At 31.4% G+C, this 25,913-nt stretch overlaps 1 protein-coding gene across 1 annotated transcript in view; it reads left to right on the top strand.

Annotated features, from left to right (window-relative positions):
- LOC123655165 overlaps positions 1–25,913 on the top strand; it is a 78,456-nt gene that overhangs the window by 6,635 nt on the left and 45,908 nt on the right. Inside the window, exon 2 of the mRNA XM_045591000.1 lies at positions 14,241–14,723. Within this exon, the coding sequence (XP_045446956.1) occupies positions 14,241–14,723 (483 nt within the window). The remainder of the gene's footprint in view (positions 1–14,240; positions 14,724–25,913) is intronic.

The following is a 25,913-nucleotide window of genomic DNA, read 5'->3' as shown; positions in this document are numbered from 1 at the left end:
AAAATTATGCTATGGTAATGTAGAACTCTGCTCAGAAAATAGTACGTATTGATTTGGAAAAAATATGTTTGTGTGTTTATTATATGTGTAAGTCAAGTTTAATGAAAGTTCACATATTTTATGTTTTTGCTTTTTGTGAATTATGAATGTTGTACTTTATGTTATGTTACGTTGGCGCAACGGTCACAGCACTGGTTTGTGGCTGTTGCGCTGGCGGTTGCGGGTTCGATCCCCGCACGTGACAAACATTTGTATTGGCCATAGAGATGTTTGTCGTAGTCTAGGTATTTGTGCAGTCCTCGTGAGTCTCCCCATCGTGCCTCGGAGAGCCATTGCCATTGCCAGAGTAGCTTGTATATTAAGACAAACTAAAAAATAGTAACTTAGGCGTCTACCTACAATTCTATTGTCTAATCTTACATTAAGAACCCTAAAGTTATTCCTCGTTGTCTTGCATTACGACGTTAAGTAAAAGCCGAATAACCGACTGTAAAAGAAACAATAATTGAATAGGAACCTTTTATACAAAATCAATAAACAGATCTATAGATAGTCAACTGGTCTGTTCCGTTATTTCTACAAATCGGCACGCATACTAACATATTTTCAATGCACTCAGTCTAGAGTCCACATACAAACGTAGCCCTTCTATATTTATCTCGACAGGTGAATGTTCTGTAATAACATCTAAAACATATGACGTTTTAACACTGGTTTTATATATTGTGCCCGATGTGGGCAGTCGTTAGTAGAGAATTATTTTTTAAGTTATAATATGTAATACAATCAGACATCAGAATTAGAGTTGATATTTAATGGTTTCTTATGAACACAATATGTCTACATATATATTATATATTACATTCTAAATAATTTTGGAGGTACCTAAGAGGTAAGCTAAAGTAACTAAAAATACTTGTTTGTTTCACTCCGAACAATTTTTAAAAAACTACCATCATCCTCTGTATTTATTTGTTTCATTAACACTACAAAAATGTGAGATTTAATAGATCGCCTTTATCAATACATATATATTAATAAATATAACATGTTTCTTGTACAGCATTGGTTCAAAATATCACAGTTAACTATTAACATATCAGGTTATTTATGATTTGTAACCACTAAGTCGTTGTGTCTATAAAAATATTCATAAAAATACCTTCAAATAGGAAAAAATAGATATAGGTAACGTATATACATGTTTATGTGTTTTTATATAACTAATTCGTAGTCTTATATAAAGTTTAAACATTAAATATACAGTCTGACGTGTCATATGATATACGTATAATTGAATAGAAATGAATCTATCTTTTTTTTAATTAATTTTTATGCTAAATTTTTAAAACCGTGTAGCAACCAGATTTGACGTGTACACTGTTAAAGTTACGGATAAACATAGATTATTTATTATCTAGAAGTTCCCACGTGCCGATTTCTTGGATATTACACTAGAAAACGGTACGCGGGTAAAACAAGGGAGCACAGGCAGTATTAAAAAAGATATTTGCATAAATATTCATTGTTTTGGATACGACTTTTTACTTACCCAGTAACAAGGCAGGACAGACTTGATTATTACATTTTAATACTAGATATGGTCAATTATGTTTGCTTGCAAACGATGAAAAACTGATATCGACCATTAATAAAAATAAAAAAAAAAATACAATCGAATTGAGAACCTCCTCTTTTTTGGAAGTCGGTTTAAAAAAATAAAAATTAAGTGTTAATGTCAATGACGCAATTTAGAATGGTTTGTCTCCATATATTAAGGTTTTTAATATTTATAATTGTACCATTAAAAATACTTTAATTTTTAAAAAAAATAGAATATACTTAAACACCAAGGGACTAGAAAGGTATAAAAGAGAAAGCGTATTTACTCATAGCAATAGTTTAGCACGAACTCACGGTCACTTATTTACTTTTAACTTTGTCTTGTCTGATGGTTCAGGTAAAAAATGCAATCACGCAACTTACGTAAACAGAGTCTATTTATTGGTGAAGCAACTATTACAACTAAGAAAATAATTAGTTACCTACATACACCTAATACATGTTACCACAAAAAATTAGCAGTGTTCAGTACCTAATACTTAAAAAAAATATGGTTTTTAGTTACAGAGAAAATGAAACATTTTATTAATATCTACCTCAAGGTGCTCGTTCCCTCTAAAATACGAAAATTAGTTTTTTTTTTTCAGTCAGTCAACTTAACCTATTCCTGCCCACTGGTGGTGATAGGCCTCTCCAAGTTCGCGCCAGACATCTCGTTTTTCCGCAATCCTCATCCAGCCTACACCGGCAATCTTACGTAAATCGACGGTACTGTGGGCTATTTCGGTTACTTTCGTTCTCTCGCGCATAGTCTCATTTCTAATCCTATCTTTGAAAGAAACCCCAAGCATAGCCCTTTCCATTGCACGTTGAGCGACTTTAAACTTGTGGACCAGTCCCTTCGTCAGTGTCCACTTCTCGAAGCCTACCTGTTTTTTTTTTCATTTTAGTTTATTATAAGCTAAGCAGTAATTAGTTTAGTAATAGTGTAAGGCATTAAGTTATTAATCATTATACGAGTAGATATTTTATTTTCGTTTTATTTCGTGCATGTTTGTATTATCTCAATTGTCATGCTACAAAATTATATTTTTATCCGTTCTTTTTTGGCTTTTCTCTCCAATCCAAATGGCTCCAATTCTTGGAGAGACGGAGTTATTCTAGATTAGGGTTACCAACGCCCGGACTTGGCTCGGACCACTGATGAGGTGATGACATTCATCATCATCATCATCATCATGAGTTGATGACATTATACTTTGATTTTCTAATCATCCCTGAATTTTCAAGTTCTTATTAGTAAACAGCCGCATTGACAACATAGGAAATCATTGTTAAAGAACCAGTCTGTTTTGCAACGACGTAAATCTTCAACGCCGCGGAATTCTTGTGTCTTGTAGTATATACTGGATGCCAATCCTTGGAGGAACGGCTAACCAATTAACTTTTTATGCTACTACTTAATGAGAAGAGGGTCTTTTACATATCTGAGAAACGTTTACATGGTACACTCTGTGCAACCTAAATAATTAGTTTTTTAGCGCACTCAATTAGATACGACTCTTAAACTCTTAGGAGTGCAGTAAATGACTAAGTACTTAATTCGACACATCCAACTTTGGTTTCTAATTTTGACCCACCAGTTGGCCTTGTCACCTTGAGGATAATTTAGTATATGACATTTTTATTTATGGATATTTTTTCAGAAGGGCTCATGTTCAATGACAACTGTCTCTTATCCTCTCTTGTTATGGATTTCCCCAGAATACCCCAAAAAACCTCTGTGTACAGTAATCTATACAAATAAATAAAATTGGAGTGTCTGTTTGTAATAACAAAATAACCGCTTTTTACTAAATGAATATGGATGTATACACGGTACATATACCAAAATAACATTTTTTACCATTTTTGTCTGTCTGTCTGTTTGTTCCGGCTAATCTCTGAAACGGCTTGACCGATTTTAACAGGACTTTTACTGGCAGATATCTGATGTAGTAAGGAGTAACTTTTATTTTAGAAATTTATTTATTTTATAACTGCGAACTAAACAATAACTTTTTTGTTAAATTCCACACGGACGAAATCGCTGGCACATGCTAGTGAATAATAAATGTAATAAATGACATATATAGGACATTTGAATATATGTACTAATGTTTTGAAGAGTGAAGATTGGCGTCAGTCTGGCGCAGCGTTTTGTTTTATTTTTTGTTGTTTAGCAGGCACTTATATTGATATATACAGCCAAGACACACAAGTACTTGTATAGATATTGAGAATTAAAGAAGCAAAATTTTAAACACAAAGTATATTTATAACTATCTTTTTTGTTTTTTTTTTTTCATACACACACTACTTCGAATAAACTTAGGTATTTTAAAATTCTAAATTGAAATTGAAATATCTTAGGATAAATACTAATTTATAAATAAAACGGTAAATATATGTTACTATGTTCGCAATGCTCCTTTTTATTAATCGTAATATTAATTCTAAATATAAACTTGAACACATTACAAAACAGTTATAACAACAAAACATTAAAAAAAAGCTATTAAACGGCAAGTTGAACTGAATTCTAACGAATGAATATTTACACTCTCAAGGTCATAATTATAAGTAGGTTCGTTTCGTTGCTTATAATAATTTTTAATTTTAATATGGCCTTGCTGCAAGTATTCGGAGAGAGGCAACGTAATCAAGGTGACAAACTAGAAAACAATGCATGTGGGCAACTACTGTTTCCTTATATGGTTTGGTAAAACTACTTAAGAATTCTATTATTTTAACCACGAAATTTTAATGATTCGATCGTCTTGTTAGCTATTTAATTAATGTCAAAACAACAATAACGACAAGGTACATAACTAATTATTACGCTTAGTTCAATAGATCTGTAAAAATATAAATATAACTTAAAGTATGCTATTGCTTTCAAATTATTTTACGCTTCAGCCTGTAATATCCCACTACTGGGCATAGGCCTCTTTCCCCGTGTAGGAGAAGGATCAGAGCTTAATCCACCACGCTGCTCCAACGCGGCTTGGCGGATATATTTCCTACTATGAGTAACGATCGCTATCAGGTGTAAATGATAACAACCGGGACCGACGGCTCAATCATCAATCATTACAGCCTATACAGTCCACTGCTGGACATAGGCCTCCACAAGTTTACGCCAAAAATAACGTGAACTCATGTGTTTTGCCCATAGTCACCACGTTGGGCAGGCGGGTTAGTGACCGCACTGGCTTTGTCGCACCGAAGACGCTGCTGCCCGTCTTCGGCCTGTGTATTTCAAAGCCAGCAGTTGGATGGTTACCCCGCCATCGGTCGGCTTTTTAAGTTCCAAGGTGGTTGTGGAACCTTGTTATCCCTTATTTGCCTCTTACGACACCCACGGGAAGAGAGAGGGTGGCTAAATTCTTTAGTGCCGTAGCCACACAGCACAGCGGCGTCAATTATTAAAAAATATAAAATTATCTTAAGTTTACTAAAATATTTTAAATTTGACTGAAAATAGGAACGCACAATCTAAGGCATTCAGATAATAATACATTTTATTGTAAACCAAAAACAGAAATGATACATAGCAGAGAAAGAAAGATTTCAACAGTATATTCATTAGGTACAAAGGGCAGCCTTATCGCTAAAAAGTGACTATTATATAATTCCAATACTAATAACGTATGTACATATAATATTTAGTTGCTCTAATTAAATTGCTCATTGTTGCGTGAAGATATGTAAAAGCATGTGATCAATATATAATATCATGTATCAATTATCTTAATCGGTATGATATATTATGTCAAGACAACACGTTTGTTTTTACCTGATCTAAAACAATGTAGTAAATGTTCCATTGATGGACAAACTTTTTCCCTAAATAATTGAAGGATTGTGGCTTTTAATTATTATTTTTTTTGGAACTGTTGTATTTAAATCTTCTAATTCAAATGAAAACATGAAATTGGTTTTATTGGATTAAAAGATTAATATAAAAACTTATATGGATGTATATTATAATAAACTTAATAATTATTACCATCAAAAAGATAAATAATTTTTTTCGTACAATTTGCTATTCTAAAACGCATTCAAATACAGGCTTGGCGTTGTTATATTTGGATGTATTATTAGTAAAAGTGTATACATCTCCATAGATTTCTAGTTCTACTGTATTCTAATGTATAGGAAATAAATTCTAAACAAGACCAATGTGCGTGACGGAAGACGTAATCCAATAAAAACTGAAGATCGTTCTACACCAGTAGTAACCATACTATTACTATTTAGGTACTTTTGTTCGCGATCTTCACACTTCGTTAACCAATTCAATGTCGATACGACGAGTAATAAGTGAATCTTTCGTATCTTGCGTTAAAGGAAAGTGTCGGTAACTGTGAGAAGTATCATATATCTTATATGTATTACATACTAGCTGGCCCGACAGAGGTCCTATCTTGTGAGCTGTCATACGCATGAAAATATATAAATAAACGTTACGTTTTCTGAAATTTTGCAAGTTTCTGCGTAATTTTCTTCTACGAAGTGTTAGATACTTTAAAAAAAATAACTGAATAGGTCGTTCTCTAATGATTACTTATTATTTATGTTGATTATAATTATTAATTATAATACATTATCCCAAACGAAAGCGAAGCCTTATTCTTTGAGAAAGACATAAAAATATTAGACTTAATACTATAAGTATCTTCTACTTACCTTTTCTGTTTATATTTATTATTTAGAAATATATTTAAAATAAAGCATTTTATAATCAATCCAATGTATGCTACAAAAACTTGCACTTCAGAAGTCTCTTATTTAATATATCGTTGATATGTCAAAGGAAGTAGTATAATAGCTTCAAGTTTTTATTTCTTGCAGTACGTAGGTATGTCGTTCACTTGTCCTAGATATTAAGTTCAAGTCACTTCACATAATGTTGGGTAAGAATTTATGCATCCTGTCGTATAGAACAGGTAAAAAATATTGTAATTAAGAAGTTGTCTCATGTAACACTAAATAAGTATATAGTAAATATTGCACAATGTTCGCAGTATGACACGGTTGTTTAAGCACAAAAAGAAGAAAAAAGTGGTATAAGCAATATTGCATAGATTACACGTTGTCATCATTTATATAAAAAAACTTTAAAAGATATAATTTTGTTTTACTGATCTCTATAATACCTGCAGTACAATAATAAAAATATATCTATGTAAATATTTATAGTTTTACCATCTTGACTATACAGATAATTCTTAGACAATTTTTTTTTATGTCACTAGGTCGGCAAACAAGCGTATGGTGGTAAGCGATTACCGTAGCTTATAGACGCCTGCAACACCAGAAGCATCGCAAGCGCGTTGCCGACCCAATCCCCAATCCCCCAGGAGCTCTGGTCACCTTACTCACGAACAGGAACACAATACTGCTTGAAAACAGTATTATTTTGCTGTGATCTTCTGTAAGGTTGAGGTACTACCTCAGTCGGACTGCTCCATATTTTGAGCAGGAAATTCCTGCTGTGCCCTACCTCAGTTAGCTACACAATGCTATTATTGTTATAAGAAGAGATTACACTGAAGAGTTTTTTTAGCTCTGGTACCCATCTCAAACTATTGATTTAAAAATGGAATATTCGATGAGCTTAATGTTGCTCTCGCATACTTTTGTCCTAAAAACAGATGACTGTTCAAAATACAAATTATTTCAGAACAATAATTCAGAACAATAATTTCCAACGCTGTCACGAAATAAGCTGATCATAAATAAGTTCTTGGTATTTGATACGTCAATGAGTACTAGTATACGAGTACAACTCTTATCAACATGTTTCTGCATAACATGAACATAAATTGACTAAAATATTCTGTGATACTTGTGTCCTTTTTAACCGACTTCCAAAAAAGGAGGAGGTTCTCAAGTCGATTGTATTTTTTTATGTGTGTGACTTCAGAACTTTTGACTGGGTGGACCGATTTCGACAAAAAAAATTTTAATCGAAAGGTGGTGTGTGTCATTTGGTCCCATTTAAATTTATATGAGATCTAACAACTACTTTTAGAGTTATATCTAATAATGCGTTTTTACTTGACGCTTTTTTCGTCGACCTACGTTGATTTTGATAATTCTTTTTTTGTTGGAAAGGAGATATCCCTAGTTTGGTACCATGATAAGGAAACCAGGATTTGATGATGGGATCCCAGAGAAATCGAGGGAAACTCTCGAAAATTCGCATAACTTTTTACTGGTTATACTGATTTTGATAATTTTTAATTTAATCAAATGCTGATGTTTATCAAGTGGTCACATATAAATTTTATCGAGATCTGATAACTACTATTTGAGTAATCTGTGATAACGCGTAGTTACTTGACTATTTTTTGGTCGATCTACGTTGCATTTATTAAAACGTACAAAGCTTGACACAGACTACTCTTTAATATTATATTTCATTACAATACCATAGATGGCACTACCTGTTATATAATTTTGTTACCATATAAAATACTACAGTATTACTTGTCGATGTAATTGAAGTCGGTTTTTTCTTTCGTTCGCGAGCAAATACAATTGTATTTGCTCGCGAACGAAAAAAAATTAATGTTATTAAGTATTCGACATTATGGTACTAAACTACCAAGTCACATTTTATGATTTAAATTCATTCGATCGATGTTGTATGATTCATCTGTAATTAAATTTTGTAAACTATTGCGATAATTAATGGTTTTTTAATTAAAACATTTAGATATCGATATCGTCTGTAGATATCGTTTTATAATAGGTTGGTATATTATTTATTAGTTATTCTAATTTATTTGATTTTTGCGATAGAATTTGTTTTGTCATATTAGACATATTGTTAGACAAATAGAATAAAAACACAGGCTCCTTTTTAACACAAAATGCTTTCAGGATCGAAAGTTACACCAATAAAATTGTAAGACGCAACAAGTATAATATAATACTTGAAAGGGTGTTATTACAAAACAGGAAGATCACTCGTAGATAAAACTACGACAAGATATTCGATACAAATGTATGATGTGAAAGTAGATATCATCACTCTGATTCGCTTCGTGCACTAGTTATATAATAAATATTATAGTAACATTATTTAAATTGCGTAAATCCGATTAAAATGAAATAATCGTTCAGTACTTAGTATTTACGACGCGTCTGATACGTAAGACTTTAATGACTGGGCTTAGTTTAGTTTAATTTATTCTCATATTTCTTTCTAATGATTACGCGAATTGTAAACTCATTGTAATGAAACAATTTTTTCGGATCTATTGCGGTCACTTTTCAGCAACCATGGTCACGGAGGATAAGGTACCTCCCATGACGTATTCGAAACGTCAGGCATCTAAATAACTTTATAAACCGCGATAAAATCCGAAAAAGTTGTTTCATTATAATTTATTCTCATTACGTTACTGTTTGACACTTAAAAATTTAAATGACATTTTTCAATCTTATGCTTTTTTTCTAAGTATTTGCTGATATTTGACCTATTTTCCTTATTTTATTACCGACAAGATAACTTTGCATTTCGTGTTTGTTTTAATACCTATAGAAATACATTGAGAAATGTAGTTATTAATAAATAAAACGATGTGAGGGATTTTATATGGACCCCCGGTCGAAACGAAGTTACTTTCGCTTTTTGGTAGACATTTGTTGTATAGAGTTATAGACATAGGTAATTTATATTATTAATATCAAGTTAACAGACTAATTGACAATTTTGTAATAAAATATATTTATTTCTCTATAATGATTTGATGTAAAGAGTAATAGGTATATGTAAAAAGCACAAAGCTATACATGGAATAAATAAATATAGTGTTGGTCGCAAAGAAAAAAAACCGAACTTCGACATGTAATAGGTACAACGTAAGTAGACGAAAAAAATTATCAGACGCACTCGTCGTCGTGATACAATTTTCGAGGGTTTCTCTGGAATTCCATCATTAGGTCCTGGTTGCCTTATCATGGTACCACACTTGGGATATCTCCTATCCAACTAAGAAAGAATTATCAAAATAACATTACATATAAAAATATTTCTCATTATGTGATTCCTATAAAACTAAAGAAGAAAAAAATTGCTAAGTATGTATACAGACAAATTTATGATGGGTGAGTTTGCCAGTCAATTGTGTCATAACAGGACTTCCAAGAACAATGCTTGCAACTTCCAATGAATTACTTGGAAACCAAAGGTTTTACTCTATTGGCAGGTAGTCGGTAAGTTAGTACTAGTGGCACGGAAATATGTATAGGTACTTATTCTTTTATTATTTGCTTTGTAGGTTGTCCATATAGGTAATGCACATAGATGTAAACATATATATAATAGGTAAAATGATCACGAATTTCTTTTTGTATAAATTCTTAATCCGGATTTTTATTGAGTAATAAAGATAATAATTTACCTTTTACGGTAACTGAATCAAAGAATGTACTCTAATTCAATTTTACATACAAAGTGCTTGCTTAACGAGACGCATAGTTTAGTTTGTAATTATTAGATACCTAATATATTCTAGGTTAAGGTCTCATTCGGAATACTTCGCACTTAAATAACTGAACGCTCTTAATAATGCTGGTCTGTAATCACGGCTTCGTAGTAATATATTTTAATTATGTACATAATTTCCGATACAGCAATTAAGAGCCGGGCCAATAATCTACTATTTAGTCATAGCTATCATGTCATATACCTATATATTGTTGCTCCTTGATGAAACACTGTAAAATAGTAGACGATCTAAACGGTTTTCTTCGCTTTTATTTTTAATACTAGTCCGATGTTGACAGTTACTGCTTTTTCCTGTTATTGTTGGCAGTCGAAATAATAATCGACTAAATACGCTTTATTAGGAATAACTCAAAAAGTATTAGCCAGATCTCGGTCAAATATTAATAGGATCACACGACAAACATTAAGTTTTGATTAGAAAGAGTTATTAAAATCGATACACCCGGTAAAAAGTTATGAGGTAACAAAAACCGTCACATTTGTTAAAAATAAATAATCATAAATATTGCACAAAATTGTTATAAAGCTTAATTAAATTGATAGAACATTAAGAGAGAATTATTTTGTAAAAATGAATATTTTTCACGAAGTTAAACAATTTCAAGTAGATCAAACGTTGCCGTCATATTGTTGCCGTCATTTTTACTAATACGATGTTTTGTGATATAAATCTGTTATATTAATATATTGTGTGAACATTTGTGAATGCATTATATTAATTACTTCTATAGGTACTGTGCGGTTTGAACGTGTTAACATTTGTGGTTAGTGCTTTACTATTTTAGCCGTAATTAAATATTTAATAGCTTAAAGATTTCACAATAAAAGTTTCGTAATGAAAAATTTAATACAATTCTAAAATAAACTTATATTCTTCTCGTAAATTTTAACATAGGTTTTAATCAAAACTGATTTTTTTTGTGTCATGTTTCCTCAGGCTAAGACGACATACCGACATACTATATTACAATAAATATAGCTATTATTACATAAAATAAGTGTGATAGAAAGAGTATTCACTAAACAGTTAATAATACTCATTTTTGAGTAATAGAAACTGGGTGTGCCATTTCAAAGAAACAACTCAAACGGACGTGAACTACGAGTTGAAGGTGTTACCTGAGCAGAACTAATAAACATAAGATAAAACTATCTAACAAAGAACCATAGAGCATACGATACCGACGCGCATTGTTTGAGAGCATGGGAAACTCACAACCTGTCTGAATTTTTACGACAACGTCTATTTGTCACACTTGACGCTCTTATTACGTTCTGCAATTTTATTTAATGATTGTTAATAATTTCTTATGTAATTTTGTTGTGCTAGTATTACGAGATCCCGCTGCAAAATCAATACATTAAATGAAATATGACTAGCAAACGAAAAAAAAAACCGACTTCAATTACATCGAGAAGTAATACAACGTAAGTGTAGACGAAAAAAATTAACAAACGCGGTCACTATGATTTTCGAAAGTTCCCCTCAATTTCTCTGGGATGCCATCATCAGATCCTGGTTTCCTTATCATGGTACCACTCTTGGGATATCTCCTTTCCAAAAAAAAAAGAATTATCAATATCGGTTCATAAATGACGAAGTTATCTGCGAACATACATAAAAAAAAAACCAGCCAAGTGCGAGTCAGACTCGCGCACAGAGAATGCCGTACAAAAATTATCAAAAATGTTTTTATTATATTATGGTGTAACTAAAATGTATGTTTTTCGCAATTATCCTTCATATATGCTATAAGACGTTGCTTCTGAGTTCATTTTCATCATTCTAAGTTCACGGGAACTACCTGTAGGCTTTGATTCCCTTGCGAGTGTCGAAAATTTGCATCATAAACGGCTGTATCTTATGATTTCGTTGGCTTAGAAGTTTGATTTTTTAACAACTCCAAGGGACAGTAGACCTGAGAATTTGGTATGAATTTCAGCTTGATACCTCTACGCGCTCTTGAGAAAAATGTTCTTGACAGACAAACGGACAACAAAGTGATCCTATAAGGGTTCCGTTTTTCCTTTTGAGGTACGGAACCGTATACCGGAAGAATATATATATATATATATATGATATATGTGTGTACAGTAGAATTGAGAAACCTCCTCCTTTTTTGAAGTCGGTTAAAAATATATTATCGTGCATCTTATACGTGTGTACATTATACAAACTACATGAAATTTAATCATTAATAGAGATTTGTTATTAAATTAATGATTCGTAACTAAGCAAATCAGATGGCTTCAATTTTTTTATCCGTAGTAGAGTTCGTAAAAATAATATCGACTCACGACTGTACTGTATTCGTCGTAAAATGGTTATTTAACTTTTCTCTTCAGTCTGTTGCAAGACTAATTCAGGTTAACAGATGCTCTCCGGTCGATTCAGGTTAACATGGTTCCGTTAATTGGTCTCTAAATGTGGATTGCCATTAGATTGATAAAACATATTCGCACTAGGGACGGAGAGTAAATAGTTAAATGTTTGTTTTATTTAGTGTGACAAGTAATTATATATATACACCATTTTAATGTTTTTTTGTATACAATATGTTTGTTTCATGTAACAGAAGAATTAAAACAACGCTATTTTATTATTATTATTATTACAATTATAAATGTTTAAAATTCTAAATATATTTAAATGTTCACCTTCTAAGTCTACTTGTACAAAAATAATAATATCTTTTTACTAACAATAGAAAGAAATAAATTTGCGATCGGATGATATAAACATTCCTTATCTCTTTATCTTATCGGTCTCTCCGTATTGTAGTCAGATTTTTATTGTTACTCTTAATATGTATCTTGAGTGGAAGTAATGTAAATTATTTAAAAAAATTAAATATCTTAATATTTGAAAATAGTTGTAACAAAATATGTATTTTGTATCGCTGAAAGTATTATATTGTAAAATAAACAGCAGTTTATGGTGTTACGTCGCGTCTACTGTAAATAATGTAGGTATATAGCCAGTTGATCGCACAGAACCGTTGACTATAGACGTTACCGCGCTACCTTCTCTATCGCGACCTTTGACGGTAATCTTCATACTTGCAATCCCACGTAGCTACAGAATAAAACCAAAGAATGGTGCTGCCAATATTTTTTTTCCATTATAACTCTCGTGCGAGTGTGATTTAAATTTAATAGTATTTTTGCGTAGATACCGACTTAGTGACGTATGTTTGTTTAGTGAAATTGAAGTGATAGGATGCAGTGTAGATAATATTAAATTTCTTCGGTTAGCGGTTGAGGTTCGTTACGAAAGGTACTTATTTTTATTAGTATTGCAGCTTTAATTTCAATGTATTAATGTGTTATGTGAGTAAATGTAAAACTAGGGGAATTCTGTTGAAAAGGTCAGTGAAACGAGTAAACCGGAACACATTATATATGTTGATAAAAATAATAATGTGATATAAAATCTTATAGTCAGGCACAACAAAAAGACTGTTATACGAAATGTCGCAAACTCAAATGTGATTTTTTTTAATATTATTATGTAACAATTGTATGTATAACAATTGTTGTATGTATTTTTTGGCCTAAACATCAGTAATAATTGATTTTTTGTAATTGAACTCTTAAAGGGGAAGATCATATGGTTAAGATGCTATTGAGAGAAAAAAATCTACCACTGCTGATTTAAAATTGAGCATAGCGAACTTTTAGTAAAATAAAATTCAATATTTTTTAATGTTAACCTAAATACACAAAATGTATAGAAATATCAACTGTTGTAGTAAAATATGTTTTGTTGACGTACGCCTATTGTTTTTTTATTTTTAAAGTAATTTTCGTATTTTCTTTACTAGCTCAAAAGCATTTATAGATAATAATAATTGATTCAGAGAATACGTAAAAATAATTGTATCTTAAGTTTTAACTTTGCTGTAATCGCCCAAATCTTCTAAATAATTTGATTTAATATTATAGATGCTACAATATAGGTACTTATTATATTCTTATAATTTTTTTTATCTATTCCCAGAATTTTATTATAACAAAAAATGTACTCGAATAAATCACGCCATTAATAATAGTTATAAATATATTTTTGTGAATTGAACAACTATTTAAATATCATTAATGAAAATTTCAGATCGCGCAAATGCGGCAACAATGCAGGCTCAAAGAGATTCATGTCGACCGAAGCGGAGTATGAAAAGACGAAACTCTAGAAAAAAATCTTTATCACCGTCAGACTTGAAATTTGCTCAAGGGGACACGAAAAGCGAAAACAAATTGAACGGTAAAAGATCATTATCCGAGGGGTCAGTGAAAGTGAGACACAAGAAAAGCAACATACAAAGGACTTTGACCCACCCCATTTCGTGTGCCGAATTCGAAGATGTTTCTATGAATACGGTGTTTAAGATTAAGTGTGAGCCTGGGCCGCCTGAAAGTGACGAATCGAATGTACCACCAACTAGCAGTGACAGGGATACCGAAGACGATGTTAGGGCTGTGACACAACCTGTGCTGCAGAGGCCTCGGTGGGATTCGGGCAGCGAGATGGATTCGTTGGTTTCCATAGCTGTGAGGAAAGCATCGGCACGACGACGCCGAACGCCTGCTAACCTTGGTAAGTATTTCTTTGTATTGAAATATTTGCATTAAACGGCACGCTTAAATAGGTACAGGCAGGTATTGTTAAAGCGATCTATAAAGTATGGAGGTATCGCATTGACGTATCTATTATGTTTAGTTTTTATTTATTTGAAAATATTCGAGTTGTATGAACTGCTTTCAAGCTGCAACCTGACTTACTGGATTGTAAAACTACTGATCTATATGCACTATCTAAGGAAAAGAAAAAAACACTGTAAGCTTATATAAGATGGAAAAAAATGGGACAATAAATAACGCTAATGAACCTCTGTGATATTTATATAATTTTGTTGAATATTTAGATTGATTTACATGTAATTTTTTATTTATGTATTATTTTTGTAATTGCTCGTACCTCAAAAGAAAAAATCGGAACCCTTATAGGATCACTTTGTCGTCCGTCTGTCTGTCAAGACCCTTTTTCTCAGGAACGCTTAAAGGTATCAAGCTGAAATTCATATTAAATATTCGAGTCTACTGTCCCTTAAATCTATGCAAAAATCAATCTTCTAAACCAACGCAATCAAAAGATACAGTCGTGTATGCTGCAAATTTTTCGCACTCGCAAGGGAATCAAAAAAAAATCCTACAAGGTACTTTCCGTGAACTTGAAATTTAGTACGAAACAACGTATTACAGCGCACATAAAGGAAAAATTACGAAAAGTATAAATTTTTAGTTACATCATATAATCAAAATATTTGTAATAATGTTTGTACGGAACCCTCGGTGCACGAGTCCGACTCGCACTTGGCTGGTTTTTTTTTTAATAATGACTATGAAATGAGTCTTAATTGTTTATATATTTAAATTTTAAGAATATTTCATTCGATTTTGCAACGACGTTAAACAGCTAGAACCGGTCCGAGATTTCAATTATCAAAGAAAGATTTCCAATAACTTAGCGTATTGCTTACAATAAGAAATAACAAAATGTTTATTCAAATTAAAATGCTACTTTGAATGTCATACCGAGTCATATAATTTCTGAAATGTAATGACAATATGTAACCTTCACCAACACTGCAGACTGTTATTATTTTTGATTAAGATTAATTCCAGTATCATAAAGCGAAAGACTTTGTTTGTTACAAGTCGCTAATAACGTAATCTTAATTCTTTTTTCAATCAAGTAAGCTCTTCGTAATTAAAAAACCTTTTTATTTTTAAATATCGTATTTTTTTTATATCGTTATATTGGCAACTCTTATACATTCTGTGAAAAAATCAATTGTCTTAGTATTACGGTCAGTCATCTTTGACAACCTTTTAGTAGCTACGACGGACCGCCAAAAACACGTGACTAAACGTGATTCTAAAGTTTTGCTAAAATATGAGTCGTAGTGTGATGTTTCATAGACTACATTACTTCTATATATTTGATTTACGCGGTGAAAAAGAAAGTTTAATTCAATTAAGTAGTTTCAGAGTTTACCAATAAACAACCAAAGTTTTTATTAATAAAATAATGTCTATTGAACTTAACGCTCTGCCTTTTTCTTTTGTTATATAATATTTATAGCAAACACGTGTCGTTTAACATTTAGGTGCAGACATGTGTAAATTGGTCTGATCAAGTAAATATTAATCGTTATTTGCATAAATAGTCGTGACTCGAGCCGATTATATTTGCTACTAGATATATGTAATTTTTGTAATTATTGGTGTTACAATAATTCCATTTAGGTATTTAGTTAGTGATTTTCTTTTTTGGTCACTACGACAAAACTAAATTGTAACTTTTTTTGTTACATTTAAAAATCTCTGTGTATAAATTGATGAATATGTAATCCTTATAATTGCTTTGTGGTAACGGCAGTAAAGAATATAGCCACCCGCTCCCTCTTACCATGGGTGTCGTAAGAAGCGACTAAGGGATAATACAGTTTTACTACATCCTTGGAACTTAAAAAGCAGACCGATAGCGGGATAACCATCCAACTGCTGGCTTTCAAATACACAGGCCGAAGACGGGCAGCAGCGTCTTCCAGTATGCCTTACCATACTAGATTATATTTTACATCAGGCTATCCTTGTCTGGACCAGACCTGGTCCTGATAGACCTTGCCGGACCTGGCATGCCTTATTCTATCCTGATCCGGTCCAGATACATAATCTGGTTGAGCCTGACCTTTTTTCTAGTCGGGAGTAACATCATAATCCGGTCAGGATATCATCAGGATGAGATAAGATTTCCTGATCTGGACCCGATCAGGAAATTTCATCTCATCCTGATCAGGTCCAGACCAATCATCTGCGTTACATGCCTTATCTAGTCCTGATCAGGCATGCCTGGTCCGGTCCTTCTCAGGAAGACGAAAAAATTTCTACTCGGGCTGAAGCACTAACGGAGGGTACAAACAGGATTTATGTCCCTTAAGCAACCAACTAAGGTATTAAAAGTCGTAATGCTTCTCTTTCCGTACAGGTTTCTCTTTCTGTTACAGGGTTTTAATATAATCGAAATGCGAGAAATTTTGTTTTGAACATCGTATTTATTTCGATGTTTGTCTGCTTTGTTTTATTTTTTTGCTTTATCGTGATTAATATGTAGTATTAACTTAAATAATGTATGGATTACAATGACGTCTTTGAATTAAATTAAAAAATAAACAGTCGATCTTTACAATTTTTTGTTGTTAAATTTTACATTGGAACACTTCGTATGAGAATCCGTCTCGCACTTAGCTATTTTTGTTTCTATCAATATTTTAGTTTCTCGCAAAATACACATTAAGTTAACTACACATTTTTTTAATTATCTTTTTCTAAAGGAATAGATTTATATTTTTTTTAATTGATGAGGTTCGTAAATACTGAACAGATTTTATAATTTAAAACTACATTGCCCAAGAAAGCGTAGATATCGCGAGTAATCTGTACTTTACCATATAAATAGGTAGGTGCACTTAACTTCAACACACTGTACTATATAATGTACTTATAGTTTCTGATGGTAATCTTTGGATGGTAGTACCACATGTGAAATTATCCAGAATATTGTATGTAGCTTTTAAAAATTACTAAAATATATTCCAGAATATTTCTGTAAGAAATATTGAATGAATAAGTTTATGTTTCACAGATTTGCTGTGTTCCCAACTTGAAATTTTTCTCGGCGGTAGATATAATTTCTGTAGTTTTTTACCAATCCAATTTTGAAAAATTAGTAGATCTACCGCCTACATTTTTTTTAAAGTTTTCTCGAGACCTTACAATAATAATATTATACACATAATTAATGTTTGGGTAATTGGGTAACAAATATTTCACATCTTTTTAAAAGAAACCCCATGTGAAATGAAAATCATTGATCGTCAATTCCTATAATAAAACCTGAAAAAAAAATTGAAACGCGAATCGTGATAAGTTAAGTATATCCTGACTGAATAGTTTTTAATTTTTAATATTTAATTCATTTATCTCTACCATTTTATAAAGAGGTAAAGTTTCTAACTTTATTTGTTTGTAAGGTGTAACATACTAATTTTATAAAGAGGTAAAGTTACTATAACTTTATTTGTTTGTAGGGTGTAATCTTCGCAAATATTGATCCGATCATGAACATTCTTTCACTAACAGAAAGCTACACTATTCAGGAGTGATATAGGCTAAATTTTATTGTTATTGAACAAAAAATTCATTGAAAAATAAATATATAGGTATAGGTAAATCAAGTCGGAGAAATACGAGCGAGATGATTGGTTACTTTACTATTGTGCTTCACAAAAATAATTAACGTCCAATGAAGTGGGCACGGGTTGGCTAGTTCGTAAATATACTTACTTGAACCTGAAGACAATTTATAGCAATGATAATTGAGATATCTCTAGAGATTCTATTGTATATTATTATTAGAATCAGTAACGTAAAATTTTTAATACAATAACTTTGAGGACATTTTTGTTATTTTTCTATAATAAAAGTAGTTTCTTAGACTTCTTACTTCAAGGTTTGAAATGTTTTTAGTGTAAAAATATAACAATAATTATAAAAAAAATATGTGTTTTTTACTTTTTTTTTACTTTGAAAGAATACTTTGTTTAATAAAACCTTTATATCACTTTGCGGATATAGACTGAAATTTTTCAGATTTGAATATTTGGTATTTTTTTTTTTTGCTAGGATGTATATAGGAGCTAGATACTAAAATTCGGTAAATCTACCAAAAAGTTGTTAGTGTTGGTAACACTGCCGGTTGCTAATAAAACTTATCTGCACGTTGTTATTACTGATAAACTTTATCAACAAGAGGTCAAAAAAGGTAAACAAAACTATCTGTTGGATATTGTTCTATATCAGATCACTTTGTTAACAACTGGAAAAAGAGGCCCTAACTGTTAAATGTTGTTGTATGTTGGTTTTACGTATTACTTATATTCATGTTAATATTCATACTAAAATGTATAATATAAATGTGTTTAATAAAAGATGAAGGTAATGTTCGCGGTGCCATCTATAGACAGAATAATGAAACGGTTGACAACGAGATACTATACAGTGCTTAAGGTGTGTAGTAGATGGCGCTAGTACATAGTAAAACTATATAATTATTTAGAATATAATTATTAAGAAGTTAATTTATCTGTATTTTTTTTCTGTATACATAAAAACAAATTCCTGAATGTGTTGCTAAGTGCTAAACTGGCAAACCACCATTCTCGCCTGGAGGACCACATCTAGCTGCATTTTTTAAAGTTTTCTAATACTTTTTAAAAGGTGCTTATAATGAGTTAAAGTTTAAGAAAATAGTGCAGAAAATTTTAAGAAAATTACAAAAAAAAATTAAATAAAAAAACATTATTATTAACTTTTGACCGAACGAAGTCTGTTCGGGCAGCTAGTAAAATAATAAAAATAGAATACTGAAAAATACAATATTTACCAAAAATATTTGTCTTAAACATTACAATTGTAAAATAACAACTACGTATTAAACCATCTAACAAACTACGAAGTATTGCTTTATGTAGTATCAAAACTAACGTAATAAAAACTTCTTGCACATGTAACGCTATAGTGAATACGCTAGTTAATTTATTATAACACGTCAGAACGAGAGGCTGTATTTTTTTTCTTAAAAACGGATACGTAACTTGTAATTAATAGCTTCGTGTATATTAGCAGTTTAGTAGGTACGTTTTATTAAATTTCGTGCCATTGACATTGATTTCTAGCCAAGTGCGCCGACAATGTTTTTATTCACTTTTTTAATTAAATTACATAGATTTTTTATTTAAGGAAATATGTAACAATGGGCTTAAAAGTTTTAACTTTATTTTATATTTAAAATTCTCGTGTCGCGGTGTTTGTAGTTAAACTCCTCCGAAACGGCTTGACCGGTTGTCATGAAATTTTGTTTGCATATCGGGTAGGTCTGAGAATCGAACATCTATTTTTCATACCTCTAAATTATAAGGGCGGGGGGATTAAGGGGGCTTATAACATATATGGCGAAACAACGTTTGCGGGGTCAGCTAGTGCTTTTATAACTTTAATATTTTATTCTTATTTTATCAATGAAATGCATAATTTAACACGTTTCACATGTTAAACACAAAATATTTATATTACAGTATACCACCACACTAATCCATGATGAATATTTTAGTCTAATGATTGCATATCGTTCTCCGTACTGTGAACATATTTAAATATTGTAACCTCTAATCCACCGAACAATTTCCTTCATGTCTTCTCCATCCTACATGACATTGGCGAAATCAACCGTGCTATCTTGGCACTAGGGAAAGCCATTAATTCTAAATTCAATTTATCTAAATTATTTTTGGTTGTCAGTGGTTCCAAAATGTTTAGGAATTTACTTTGTCACTCCCGTAGGACTATTCATAATTTACCTAGTAATGCCTAAATCTTGGGTACCGGGAATATAATCGGGAGTTATTTATCCTAATGGTTATTAATTTATAAATTACAAAGTACAAAAAAACTACATAGTTCAAAAATCCATACAGATTCATCGAATATAATTACGTATAACGATAGTGCTATATTTTTTATATTTATAAAATAAGCGTTCTCGGAACAATAAGTTGTTTTTTTAGGTAAGACTGCTTGACGCACGCTGAACTTGGGGAGTAAGCTGGTGAATGTGCGAAGAGAGCGTTACGAAAAGTGTGGTTGGGCGAAGCGAACGGAGCAAGAGAAAGAGGAGCGAGCACACATTATCTTTCTCTCATAGCTAGTTACGTTTCGTATACCTAAGATACAGGGCAAACCCATTGTGCAGACCTATTGCTAAATAAGTTTTACTTTAGTCGTGTGGTCTAAAGCACTCTCGTATTTTTTGTTTTGTTTATGAATTAACATAATAAGATATAAGTCCAAAAATATAAGTCTCCACGTATTTCCTTACTATCACTACTAGGACATTATTAGATTATTATTTACCTTTTTTAAATTATGTTGCAATAAAGTAACAAAGAAAACAAAGATAAACAATTCTAAGAAGTCAGCGTCTTACCAAGTAAATTCCCGACGTTACATTTGGCTAGACTGACTAGGCAAACCAATACTAATAACATTATTTTATTTAAAAAAAAATTATACTGCCAGTTAAGAAATTGTAATAATATTTGTCTCTACATTGTATTGTCTATGTGGGTTTCCCCATCGTATCTTAACTAGAGCACGCAAAGCTATCGGTCCCTATTGTTATCAACACACGTTACGTACGTTACTCATAGTAGCGAATATATCCGCCAACACGCAGTACAGCAGCGTGGTGGCTTCGACCCTTCTCGTACACGGAGAAATCAGCATATTCCTAGCAGTAAAATGTTACTACAGGCTGAATCATCGTATATTCTCATATTTAATATTTTTAGTGAGTCCCTATTATGAAATTTATGATAAAAGTAAACTGTGATATTTTACTAACAGACTAAACGTCTCTCGTGATTTAATAAGCGTTGACACATTTACAATTACTAGTAGTCTCCCAGAGGTCGAAATTCGACCATAATTAAAAATTTAAATTAAAGAAAACCAAAAAATAATGAAAACAAAGGACCATTTTTTAAATTTTCAATATGACTACAGACTGACAATCAACAAAAAAGTATAATAAGCGTGTGTGCCAAATACATGGTAGTGTGTGTAAAGTTTTCTTCAGTGATTTAATGTACTTTTTATGCAGAATTTAAAAAAAATATGAGCATTCTGCACTTCTTTTTTATATAAGTGACGAAATTTCATACTTCTCTGTCCGCGTAAGTTTCGTCAAAAGGGGTACAAAGTTTTTACTTCACGTATTAATATATAGATTAAAAACAGTGTACATATCTAGTAACATATGCTCTTATTAGATCTTAATAACAGAACGTTTTTTTTTATTTTGACAGAAAAAACCAGCTAATTTGGTCATGTTCATGTAAACGATTATAATCAAACAAACAATTCTATCCTTTTTATATCTATGGCTATAAGTATGTACATTACATAAATATTATTACGGTCTGTGCCCGTGGTCTATGGAGAGGAAGTGCCGGCTTCCTGTGGGTTGTATGTGTGTGGGTTGCCCTTGTGGAGTGGGCCAATGCTACATGATGTGAACGGCAACTTAGAATCGTTTTTTAATTAGAAATAGACGCTGTTTATATATTGTTCAAAATGGTATTAAATTAGATTTAATAAAATATATCATTTAAACATGTTTGTACATATTAGAAGATTGTGAAACACGTATTAAATTATTCATGCAATTAATAAAAAACTTAGTTTTAATAAAATATATACAATGTTAAATTATTAATATAGCCATATTAATATAGATAAATAGTTATAAATAATACTAATATTGATAGATAATAATTCTTTTAATAAAAACGTAACAAACCTATTTTATTTCTTAATAAAAATAATAAATGATGTTTTATAAAGCTAAAAAAGTACACATGACTTTAAATTTACTACATTTTAGTTATATTTAACTGCATTAGTGGTAAATGTCAATATCCGTGCGAAAAATTCACAAAACAATTTCAATTCAACAAAAGCAATAATTAATTTTTTAGTTATTGATGCCGGTAGAGCAAGCAATTATCTATAAAATGATAATAATTTATGTGGAGTGATTGTGAGGTTTTTTATTTAAAAATGGAGGCAAACATCTTAACCTTAGTGTATTAATAATATATATATGATTTAATTATTTAAATTCTCGGTCCTAAATCAAGGAACATTGCTGGCGTTGATGTCTTTTACTTGTTCTAGATACCTCGCCTAAGAAACGAAATGAGCAGACGTTAAAATGTTATTTAAACATTATAACAAATAACTTTTATAAATATACTGAATAAAATTGTATTATAATAACGATAATTGTTTTAAATAAAAAAAGCTAACCTTCAGTTTTATCACAGTTAACGTTCATTTCATAAGAAAAAAACGTTTGTTTAAAATTATTATTAATGATCTTTAACTTTAAAATAATTTAATTTACCGCAGTTTTTACGGTGTAACCGTGTATAAATTGGTAATTATTAACGTTATATATACTATATTTTTTATTCGCAAAGACAAATTATTTACGAACAAAATTATTCCTTAACACGAGGTTACAATATGAGCGAAGAAAAAATTAATAATGCAATTCTTTCACTGTTACGATGTACATTACGAGTTTAAAGTGCCTTTTGTATTTTATACTCGCGTTACAGTTATACATATGTACGTGGGCGGTCATCTTGTACTTTACTTACACAGGCAAAAGAACCATATTTTATTTTGAAGTTTAATCTGTACTAAAGTCGCAGGCTGTTTGGTCTAGGTCACCATTGCAAGTTCATTGTTCCGCTTGTGCTAAGAATTCGGAGAAGTCTTAAACGCCTACCTGTTTGTATTTTTTTTTGCATTAAAGTTTGGCCCTCAATAGAGGTAAAGCTTTTTTGTGGAGCCATCAAAGGTCACTTACGACTTTTTACCATTAAGTACTATTTGTTGTTGGCGTTGAGACGCCAGTGAGTCACGATAATAGTCAGTCGAAAAATCGATAGATTTTATATCGATAATTGTTTTAAGATTTATATTATTTTTAGACGTATTGTATTTTTGCAATAAATAATAAAACTGTTTCCCTAATAGGAGTGTACCTTTGCTTGGAAGGATCAAAGGTAGAGTTGGCAATACGTTCACAATGCTCCTTTTTTTGCGACGACTGTCCATAGGTTGCGGTTTCCGCTTGACATTAGGCGGACCATAAGCTTATTTGCCATCGTACTCTTACAAAACATCGTAATCTTATAAAACACATGAGTTCGCGTCATTTTTGAGGTTACAATACTTTAAATTTGAAGAAGAAAAAAAAGAATAACCCTAACCTATCTAACTTCAAAATTACACCGTCTATCCGTCTCCGTATCCGTATCCGTCCGGGGTAGGGCAGACCAAGACCACGTGGACAGTGGGATGCTCCGATTCGGTTTTGGGTATCTTTCGAATTTCTATACCTATATTCTAGCACGCATTGTTACTAATTTTATTAGAATATTTTGTCTGACGCGTTATTTTGTTTAAGTGTCTATTTGTCAGTCGTTAAAGGTCAATTCGTATCGTATGTTGATCTTGCAGTAGAGGTCGTTTCTACGTACATTTGTTCGAAAATAACGTGTGAAAGTCGTGGAACGGGGCATGAGTGCATTTCCCGCAGCACCGGTGTTAAGGTAGAGTCAGAAATAACAAAAATTTAACCTCCCATAAATTAGAGGCCGGTTATGTACATTATGGCCCAGCAATGAACTATAAAAATGTTTACAAATAAAACAAAATAAGCTGATATCGATATTGAATTAGTCGTACGACCTCAACACTAGTCGCGGTGAGCGCAGCAGTCGGCCGGCTCCCTGCGCACATCCGCTTGCGCGCTCAGACCCGCGCTCGTTCGAAGCCCTACGCATACAGGCCAAAACAATACACGTTCAAAACTTTACAAAAAAAAAACTCTTTTCAACTAAATATGCTTCATTTTTAAATTAAGTCTCCATGTGTTTATCCAATTGTGTGTTACATTGTTATAAAAAGTACGCTAGTGTGTGTAGTGACCGTTATACCAAACATCGTTAAATAATAATTCTTTTATAATTTTAATGTGCAGTATAGTTACGTTTGTAGTGTATTTTTTATGAATAAATACAAAGAGGTTACATATGTGTATTTTAAAAACATCTTATAAACAGTAAGTAAATGTTTTACTATTAAACAAAGTAATTGGATAGAGCCGAAATAAATGAGTCAGCGTAATGTAATTCTATCTAATGTAGTCGCTTTTGTAAGTAAATTAGTAACGAAACCCTTCACGTTCTCTTTAAATGGATTATACAGGTCCCAGTAAAAGTAGTGTATGTAAACCAATATCGGATAACCACACGTCGTCCTATTTTATAAGTTTTCTAACTTGTTGTGTCTGTAATGTCTTTACTTAGTTAAATTTGAATACTTTTACTGTTAATATTTATACAAACAATATCCTATGTATTGTATATGTTACAGAAATTATTTAAGTATTTTATAAGAGATTGTTGTGTAATGTCATATAGTATTTCCTACATTTGACTTATTTTAAAAAACAAACAACGGAAAAAAGGCAGAAATTTAGATATTTTAAACATGAGTGACTTGTTACTTTTTTATAGATAAGAAATGTAAATGGTAAAATATTTTGTAAAAAGAAAACAAATTAAACTATTAGGGTTAACATTTTGTCATATTATTGATAAACGAATTTACTTAATCCTTGTATTAAATAAAATAGACTCAACCACGTCCAACAAATCAAAATCAATTCGGCATGGGCTGAGGATGACGTAAGGTAGAGCCAACATCACGGTTTTTGTTACCATGGCTTAGTTCTTGATTGTACAGATGAAGATGACCTAGAAAAAACTTCTTTATCTGTCAGTTCGTTTGAGTTAATCATGAGTTAATGGACTGATCGTGACTATTTCAAAATTAGCAAAATGTAGTCTGTAATTTATGATTTTAAAAGAAATCTATAATTGTAATCTCTCTGTTACTGCAATTACTTTTTGTTTGTAAAAATTTGATTCAATGTTATGATTTGTTCAATTTCATGTAACGTTAGATAACCCGCTCGGTTTTAAACGAATTTTAATACTTATAATTTTTTAACGTCTACAATTTTTCC

Source organism: Melitaea cinxia, chromosome 7 (assembly GCF_905220565.1).
Source record: "Melitaea cinxia chromosome 7, ilMelCinx1.1, whole genome shotgun sequence".
NCBI lineage: Eukaryota > Metazoa > Arthropoda > Insecta > Lepidoptera > Nymphalidae > Melitaea > Melitaea cinxia.
The sequence above is the reverse complement of the archived record's forward strand: the minus strand, read 5'-3'. Positions and strand labels throughout refer to the sequence as shown.